Source organism: Euphorbia lathyris, chromosome 2 (assembly GCF_963576675.1).
Source record: "Euphorbia lathyris chromosome 2, ddEupLath1.1, whole genome shotgun sequence".
NCBI classification, from domain to species: Eukaryota; Viridiplantae; Streptophyta; class Magnoliopsida; order Malpighiales; family Euphorbiaceae; genus Euphorbia; species Euphorbia lathyris.
Genome location: NC_088911.1, coordinates 65,590,736 through 65,600,594, shown reverse-complemented (window position 1 = coordinate 65,600,594; position 9,859 = coordinate 65,590,736). Strand labels below are relative to the sequence as shown.

At 42.8% G+C, this 9,859-nt stretch overlaps 1 protein-coding gene across 1 annotated transcript; it reads right to left on the bottom strand.

Moving 5' to 3' along the window:
• Positions 1 to 4,309: 4,309 nt before the first annotated feature.
• On the bottom strand, positions 4,310 to 9,153 carry LOC136218499 (uncharacterized). Its single transcript, XM_066005396.1, has 9 exons — positions 8,824 to 9,153; positions 8,504 to 8,747; positions 8,275 to 8,424; positions 7,968 to 8,025; positions 7,791 to 7,883; positions 7,498 to 7,596; positions 7,005 to 7,096; positions 5,142 to 5,201; positions 4,310 to 5,037 (listed from the first exon to the last, which is right to left on the bottom strand). Exons 1-9 carry the CDS (start codon positions 9,000 to 9,002, stop codon positions 4,732 to 4,734), a joined length of 1,281 nt encoding a protein of 426 aa, XP_065861468.1. The 5' UTR covers positions 9,003 to 9,153; the 3' UTR covers positions 4,310 to 4,731.
• Positions 9,154 to 9,859: the final 706 nt, after the last annotated feature.

Genomic DNA, 9,859 nt, shown 5'->3' with positions numbered 1-9,859 from the left:
TGGGCGAGGACCTCGTCGGGTAGCTCGCGGTTTGGTCAATCGATAACAACATGGTTGTCATTAATAAACAATCGATTTGATTTATCGCTGATAGGTTACATGAGCTATTGATAATATTTCTTCAATGTTTGGACGTTCCAACTGTTGTCAAAAACCATCCCGTCTAAGAAGGCGATTCTGTAGGCCTCGTTGTGTAGGACCGTGTCAACCTTGTAAGGCCCTTCCCATGTTTGCCCTAGCTTTCCCTTGGCGAGCGGGGATTGAGCGACAGCCGCATCCCGGAGCACAAGGTCCCCTACTTGGATTGAGCGGCGGTTATCTTCGCGATGGCTTCTGCCTCAATCCACTTCGTGAAGTGGTCAACCGCGACTACCACGAAACGCTTCTATGCTAAGGCTATCGAAAACGGACCGAGCAGATCCACTCCCCATACGGCGAAAGGCCAGGGTGTGACGATGCTTTTGAGAGGAGCTGTTGGCGCGTGATGAGTATTCGCGTGCATTTGACATGCCTGGCAGTTGCGCACTAGTCTCACCGCATCGGAGTCCATGGTCTGCCAGTAAAGTCCCTGAAGCCGGGCCTTCTTCGCAATTGACCGAGCACCCTGATGTGAGCTGCATACGCCTTGGTGTATCTCTTTTAGACAGTGATCTCCCTCCTCCTCGGATATGCAACGTAACCAAGGCTGTCCAGACGACTTCCGATAAAGGAGGCCGTCATGCATTGCGTACCGCCAGGATCGTCGAACCACGAGGGATGCTTGAGTCCTGTCTTCTGGCAGGGCTCCATCTTCTGGGTACCTGATTATCTGACTTCTCCAACCGTTTGCTGCTGCATCTGCGGTGTCGATCTGCAATGAGCATTGTGTGCTGATGGCTGGGGCCGCAACAGTTTCTATAAGGGTATGCGGGTCACTAGACTGCTCGCCTGCTGCGAGAGCGGCAATGGCATCTGCCTCTTCATTTTCCTCTCGTGGTACGAGTTTAAGGGTGAAGGTTATTCCCTTGCTTTTGAGATCCTCGAGCAGGGACTTGGCAAGCTCCAAGTATTGACACATTGTTAGGTCTTTTGCTTTGTAAGTGCCACTGATGTGGCTGACGACGAGTTTGGAGTCTCAGTACATCGTCAGGTGCCCTGTTACCATTGTTTTGGCTAGTCGGAGGGCCGCGATCAGGGCCTCATACTCTGCTTGGTTGTTTGTGGTTGGAAAATCAAGTCGGACGGCGTATCGTAAGCGGAGGTCGTTAGGTCCCTGAATGGCGATGCCTATGCCTGCCCGCCCCGGGCCACAAGACCCATCCACACTCATGGTCCATTGGTCGCTATTGTTAGCCCTATTCTGGGCGAGGTCGTCGGTTGATGACCCAGTGAATTCGACAATGAAATCGGATAGCACTTGAGCTTTGATCGTAGTGCGGGGCTCAAAGCGTACATCAAACTGCGACAGTCGGACCGACCAATTGGTGATGCGACCGGAGACCTCGGGTTTCTGGACTGCCTTCTTGAGCGGGTAATTGGTCTTGACAACAACCGTATGTGCTTGGAAATATGGCCGTAGGCGTTCGAACGCTTGTGTAATGGCGAAAAGAGCCTTCTCAACCTCGGAGTATCGGACCTCTGCTCCCTTGAGCACCTTGCTTAAGAAGTATATTGGATAGAGCTCCGTACCTTCGACTTGAGTGAGAACCACTGCCACGATTTCATCGGCTATGGTGAAGTACAGCTGGATGTCCCGGCCCTGCTTCGGTACTGACAGTAGGGGTGCGTGGCGAGGAAAGTCTTAATGGCGTTGAACGCTGCCTGACAGTTCGTAGACCATTTAAAGGGATGCTCCTTTTTTATTGCTTTGTAAAAAGGCAGGCAACGTTGTGCCGAGCAGGAGATGAACCGCCCCAAGGCGATGACCCTTTAGTTGAGTCTCTAAACGCCCTGTAAATTGTGTGGTGATTTCATTTCTAAAATTGCCTCGATCTTCGCAGGATTAGGCTCAATACCCTTCTCCAAAACCACGCAGCCAAGGAACTTGCCACTACGAATTCCGAAGAAGCATTTCTACGGGTTGAGTTTGAGGTTGTAATCCCTAAAAAATTTAAACACCTCTGCCAAGTCACGCGGGTGATCGCTTTCATCAGTGCTCATGAAGACCATATCGTCGATGTATACTTGTACCGACTTACCGATGAGGTGAGAAAACATCTTGTCTATCAGCCGCTGATATGTGGCCCCTGCGTTCTTCAGGCCGAAAGGCATTACGTTGTAGCAATACGTGCCTTCATGCGTTATGAAGGAGGTTTTCTCGGCATCGGCTGGGTCCAGGGGTATTTGCTGAAAACCGGCTATGGCATCAAACTGGGATAGGATTTTGCGCCCTGCTGTTTGATCGAGAAGTTGATCTATATTAGGCAGCGGGTAAGAATCTTTGGGACATGCTTTATTAACGTCGGCGGGGTTAGGTGTGCGTATCGCCGAGCTGGATTCTGAGTAACATAGTGCACCTCCTTGCCTCGGGACCGGTCTCCCCTGCGCTCTGAGCTCATCAGCTCTACACGCTCGGGAAAAGGCAAGAGGGCCTCCCTACGGGCCCGTCCTCCGTCTCGGGACTCCCCGGTCAGCCTGCTCTTTTCTTCTCTCCGCGAGTCTCCTTTGGCTTTGTCTTTTTCCGATTCTTCGTACCATGCAGGTCGATCACAGTCCTCGTACCGGACGAAGGTTTGTGCCATGGTCATGAGCTCCTCGAAGGATCGGGGCATCTTTCTGAAGCACTTTTGTTTGAGGGGCTCGCACGAGGTGCCTTTTGCGAGGGCACCGTGAGCCACTTCCAGATTGAGGCCTTTGACCTGAGAGGCCATGTGGTGGAACCTGGAGAGGAAATTTCGTAGTGGCTCGGTCGTTCGCTGTTTGAGCCCATTGAGGTCCGAGTTGATTTTCCTTACCTTCGCTGCCGCGGCGAACCTAGAGAGGAAAAGGTCTTTTAATAGGTCGAAGGAATCGATGGACTCGGGAGCCAATCCTCGATACCACTCATGCGCACTTGCGGAAAGTGTAGTGGGGAAAACCTTGCACATGATGTCCTCGTCCTTGGAGTTGAGGTTGATGGTGCTCATAAAAGAAGCCACGTGATCATTCGGGTCTTCGGTTCCCGAGTATTGGGACAATCGCGGGGCCTTCCAGTCACGAGGGAACCTCGTTTCAATGATTCTTTGCACCAGCGGAGTTTTGCTGGAGGTGATGCTTCCCCCCATCACTCCCCCGAGCGCCCTCTTGTCTAAAAATCGCTGGATTTTCTGCTCTAGTAGGTCCTCATCGTCGGTGGTTGCTGGTCCCTCGGATGTCGCGCCACTTGCTCCTAGTGCAGCCGCGGCGGGCTCGGGTTGCCTCTCAGGGAGCGCCTCCGGGGCTGCTGATCTGCTCGCAACCGTGCCTGTTTGCTGCGGCGTTGCGGCCTCCTTTTAGCGTTCTCCTCCTATAGGTTTTGTTGTTGCTCCATGACCTTCATCTGAGCCGTCGTGTGAATGGCCTGAGTCGTCTGAAAACCTCGTATGGCGCTGAGGAGTTGCGAGGTATTGTATGCCCCTTCCTCCTCGGGATCCACTTCCTCCATCAGTGGGGCCAGGTTCCTGGTTGAAATCGGGGTGGATAGCGTGGGACGCACTTCGCTGGTCATGGAACTTGTGGCTGCAGCGTTCGGCGCTCCGTCCAGTGTGAGCTCAGTTGGCGTCTGCATCTTGCTGAACACTTCGAAAATCACTTGTAGTCCACGTTCACCGCACCAAATAATTAGGGAATGTCCTACAGTGATTCGGGCTGCCTTCGAGGATCCTTGTGGCTCGTCGTTCTCGTCCCTGTGCGGAGAACGGTCTCTGTGAACACTCCGACGATCAAGACAATTAGATGTTCGAGAAGTCTACTAAAGGAAATATTCGAAGAGCTTAGGGGTTACCCGATTTGGTAGTGAGTATTAGCCTCTCTTTACCTTCCCTATGTTGGGGGTATTTATAGTGATCTGAGATGGCTTTATGGGCCTTACTTCTTGGGCCTTTGGGCCTTATGATGTTCCGAATTACTTATTATACACAATTCTTATTAAACGATAAAACAAAAAAAAAACAAAACAAAATAAAACTAGAAACACATGAAAAAACACGAAAAACAGAAAACCCAAAAAACATGACGAAATATAGGTCATCTTTTTTTTTCATATTTTCCGTGTTTTCCATTTTTCGTGTTTTTCACGTTTTCATGTTTTTCGATGATTTTAACTATATGAATAAAATTTTATGATTACATTTTAACTAAGCAAATATAAGTATTATAACGATAATTAAATTTCATCATTTTTTTAGTTTGTCAACCAAACATTGTAATGGAATCACTATTCCATTCCATTACATTACAAGGTTAGGTTACATTACGTCATACCAAACGAACCCTTAGTGTCTTCGAATTAACCTGCTAACTTTATTGCTCCATTTTACATCAGCAAAATCCCATTCACCCCTTCAAAATTTCCTATAATTATTCATCAGGGCGGATCCTAATTACTCAAAATTACATAATACACAAGTTTTGATGAACAAATACCAACCAATTACTGTCAATCTTTTCTCCACTCTATATCAATCAGCTTTCTTTTTCAAGGACTCGGGAATTAAATCCAAATCAATACAATTAATACCAATAGCAAAAGTCATGTTTGGCTTTATGGATGAGTATCTCTGAAATGAGCCCTAATTAGGCTCCCTTCATTGGGCCCTGAAGTGAGAATCCTGGTGCATGACCTAGACTGGTATCAACTGTTCTTGCAACTACTGAAGCCCGATTCTGAGTTTCTCCAGGTCCAGGGGATGATACATTCTCTGTCAACTCACCCCGATTCTCACCCTCAGGAGAAGATCCATGACCACTATCAACCTCACCAGCAGATACATGAGAACCTTTGGTTGGAACGTTGCCCAGCAGGCTTTTATACATAGTCAGAGCTTGAGCCATTACATTAGCAGGATTTGCTGCAGCACTAGGAAGCAACATAGTTGTTCCCTAACGTAACAATGATCACACAGATTAAAGTTTTATGTTCAGTAAAATAAATAAATAAAATTAACCAATTGAACATCACACAAAACTTAAGAATTCCTGCTTACCTCCTTGGCAATATTCCCGAATGCCTGAATATACTGCTCTGCAATTTTCAAACTTGCAGCCTGTAAATAACATGTCAAGCATCAGTGATGATTTCCCATGCCATAGTTGGTACTTCCTCATATATTTTTAAGTCACAAATGGCACTATATAAACCATACCCAAAAAGCATCAGCATTTATTACTTTGTACCTAGAGCCATTCATTTAAATAACAAAGGGTAATTAATTTACTAGTCCCTATATTTTGACAAAACACACTGTTTAGTCCCTATATTTTCAAAAACACATGATAAAGTCCCTAACCTTTTTCTCGATGAACTGTTTAGTCCCTAACGTTTTTCTCGATGAACTGTTTAGTCCCTGCCGTTAGACCCTCATGAAGATTTTGTTAGTCAATTTGGATTTGCATTCTTCTTTTCCTTTATTTTCCTTTCCTTTAAACTCTAATACATCTGAAATCAACTTTGAGTGTTCTTCTTCTTGATTTTCTTCTTAATCGTTCAAATTCGTAAGCATTAAGTCTGTTCTTTTTCTTGTTTTCCATACAAATAGCTTCTTCTTCTAAATTGGATTTCCTCTTCTAAAGTTTGAAGGTAAATAGTAAAGGGTAATTTAGTCATTTCCGAAGTCATAAATGGTAAAAAATCTAACAAACAGGCGGAAGGACTAAACAGTTCACTGAGAAAAAGGTTAGGAACCTTACCATGTGTTTTTAAAAATACAAGGACTAAACAGTGTGTTTTATCAAAATACAGGGACTAATAAATTAATTACCCAATAACAAATCTATGTTGCTCAAGTGATAAATTATATACCAAATATATTAAGCATCTACTATTACCATGTAAAGAAACAAGTACTTTGCAGTTAAATCATTTATATAATAGTTTTTATCACCCATAAAAAAGAACTTGTTTTGTACTACTTAAGTTTGCCAAGATTAAGAGGTAGCCATGCTGCTGCAATTCCTCTTCAAATCAACAAAACAAATTCAAGGAATCTCCTTCAATTTCAAGTAATCCCTTCAAAAGTACAAAACAAACTTGTGTACCATCTTACAAATGCAAAAGTATAAAGTCCTATTTCAAACTAGAAATAGGAGAATATAACAGGAGATTCAGATTGCATTCTGTTTTCTTAAAGCTTTCTAAAACGCCTGGAAATCCTATAACAAACCCACTACAGTACTATGGAAGGAGATCTCCAAATGTAACAAACCAGACACTATTTTGGCATTCAGCAGTGTCTACATATTCACCCTTTTTATGTCAAAAGGGCATAATCACACAAATAAAGAAACAATGGTCAAATTGCAGCATTGCATGTGATATGTAACAGAGCAAATCAAGGCTGGCCATATACAAGAAAAGTCCAAACTACAGTTTTTGCTGTCAGATAATACTAAAAGGGCGGCCCGGTGCATTACGCGTCCCCGCTAAGCGAGGGTCCGGGGAGGGGTCCCACCACAAGGGTGTACTGGGGGCAAGCCTTCCCTTGCCAATTTTTTTGGCAAGAGGCCGCTCCTAAGACTCGAACCCGTGACCTTCGGTCACACGACAACAACGTTTTACCGTTGTGCCAAGGCTCGCCCTCTGCTGTCAGATAATACTATCGCCTAAAAATGGAGAACCAACTTCTTGGACCAGAAACAAAGATGTACAACATATATATAAAACCAGGAAAAACTGAAGTCCGGAACAATCTCCATGGACAAGAAGCTATCAGCTACATCCCTTGAGTAAGGATATGGTTGATTGAGAAGGGGTGAGAAGCTGAGCTCATGCAAACAACATTTCAGTTCAACTACAGCATAGTGTAGAAATACCTCTATATACACAATTATGACTGTTTTATAAAACTCACCTCTACTCCGCCATTTTCCTTAAGGGCCTGTGACACCATGACAAGACCTTTTGCAGTTGCTTGTGCTCTAGCAATGATAGCTTCTGCCTCACCTGATTATAAGAAATGGTACATGAATTTAGCATAGGATCAAAGTAAATGCCTACTGAAGGAAAGTCAGAAATAAGATGAGCCAAAACATTTCCATCAACAACAGCTTAGTTTCCAGAAAAACAGATCAACCTACAAAATTAAGCTTTCCCATTTCAAAGCATTATCAAGTAAAATGCAGAAGAGTCAATAGCCATCCATCATTCATGAAACTCTTTTCATAATAGGCACATGTAAGCTTCCATATTTTGTAATTTTGAATTCATTTCACAAGACACAAAATTTGTTAGAAAGCTCAAAGTAAGTGTCACATCACAGTCCATTGAGAACACTGCTATCTCAATAGGATGTTGCTAATGATTGATAGATGCATGCAATGTCATTGCAAAAAGGATAAACTAACCTTTTGCCCGATTAACCTGATCCATTTTTGAAGCTTCTGATGCAAGGATAACAGCCTCCTTCTTACCATCAGCAATATTGATGTTGGCCTGTCTCACTCCTATTAATATTGAATATCCATGGGCAAATAAGGATAGTGCAATCATTAAAAGTACCATGTTTAAGAATTAAATTGGCAGATAAAGAAATCCCAATAGAATGCAGTATATTGTGATTTTCTAATATTAGATACAAATTAAATAATAAATACTAGCCCAGACAACATTTATACATCAAGCCATCCATCTTCACAACCTTCAGACTCAAGAACTTGAGCTCTCTTTCTACGTTCTGCTTCTGCCTGCATCTCCATAGCAGCACTCACACCACGCGGAGGAGAAATATCCCCTACAAAAGATAGTCAATAAAGGCATTAGAATATGCCTACTGTGAACTTGAGATAGCAAATCAAATTACTTGAGTGCAGCTTACTTATTTCATAACGAAGGCACTGCAGGCCCCAATCCTTCGCAGCCACATTGATGGATTCCTGCATAAGTTATGAAACCTCAACATAAATATTATATGCATTCTTTTCATGAATGATTTAACATTGTATTCTGTTGCAACTCAAAACAACAGTTCATCAATTTAATCAAAGCTAAGCAAAGCAAAACAAAACAAAAAAACAGCATTCAAAACAACCCAGCAATGGCAGAAAAAAATGTCCAAATACGGAAACAAAAACACAACACAAGAATCAATGCTCATAATTTACAGTTTAACAAAATCAACATACCACAATCTTGTCGTTGAGAGTGTCCCTTTCCTCAAATGTCTTGTCAAGGGTAATCTTTCCCAGCTCGCTGCGCATGGTGGTCTGTGCAAGCTGGATGACGGCGTAGATGGGATTCTCCACACCATAAGAGGCCAATTTAGGGTCCACAATCTACCATAGCAAGTAAATCTCCATATGACCATGAATTGAGGAGGGGAAAAAAAAGAGGAAGAGGCGAATGAGGAAAGACCTTAACGTAAAGGACACCGTCGATGAGAATGCTGACATTATCCCTGGTAATAGCCGATTGATTAGGAATGGGAATGGCCTCTTCCTTCAAGGAATGAACATAAGCAATTCTATCCACAAACGGAATCAAGAAATGGATTCCTGATGGAAGCGTCTTCACATACTTCCCAAATCGCTCAATCACAAAAGCCTTCTTCTCCGGCACAATCCGAACGCCCCAGTTCACAGGTGGGGTAATCTCATAGCTTAAGATATGGAAGAAAACAATCAATTAATCAACTGAGTCCAAAAAAAAGAAAAAGGAGTTCGAAAGCAGAATACCTAAAGAAGCTGGGATCCCGACCGCTGCGGAGATGTCGGACGGAGGTGGTGAAAAGAGGAGATGAAAGAGGATGTTGAAGGGTATTATTGGAGAAGGAGAAATAGGTAGGAGATGAATGGGAGAGGGAATTGAGAGATCTAAAGCCTTTGTTAACAAGAGGATTACTTGCTCTCCACATTGCTTAGTTTTGATTGATAATTGGTATAGCACTGAATTATATCAGAAGTAAATGAAGAAGTATAAACCCTAGATAAACCTTTCTATTGATTCTTTGGCAACAAGAAGAGTAACCAAACCAACTCGTCGGACCAAATATTCACCAAGTTTAGGTAAGCAGCATTTAACAGCATCTCCGTTATCTCCCATCCACCTCACTTTTAACCTTTTTTTTTTTAAAATACTCCAAACTTATTATTAGAGTCTCACAAATTATTATTTTATAAAATAAGGTATATACTTCTAACATTTACAATTACGAACAATTTTCCCCCTAACATCTAAAATAATACAATTTTACCTCTATTGTCAACAGTCAAGAGCAAATTTACTCCTAACATTGTCAAATTGGATCAATTTGAGAAATAATTTATCAAATTTTACCCTTAACGTCTAAAATAATTTAGCATCTACACTTTACATGTGAGTCATTTTATCACTCATTAGTAACAAATCATAAACATATGATTAGACGTGAAAAAAATTTAAAAAATATATTGTATTTTGTACGAGTTGAACCAAAAAAATTCAAAATATTTCACCGAATTTATAAATATTAATCTCCAATTCTGTTATTAAATCATAGAAAATATGAAATCTGATTTTTAAAACGAGCTGATATGCAATTAGTGCGGAGCAATGAACAAAATATATGTCTTTTATAATAATGTCTGAAATTGACCCAATTTGCCAATGTTATGGGTAAATATGGATGTAAACGGGACGGGGCGAGGTGGAGAATGCATTTCCAATCCCCGTCCTCGACTAGTCAGGGATTCACCATCCCCATCCCCGCGAGCTAAACGGGGATAAACTTAT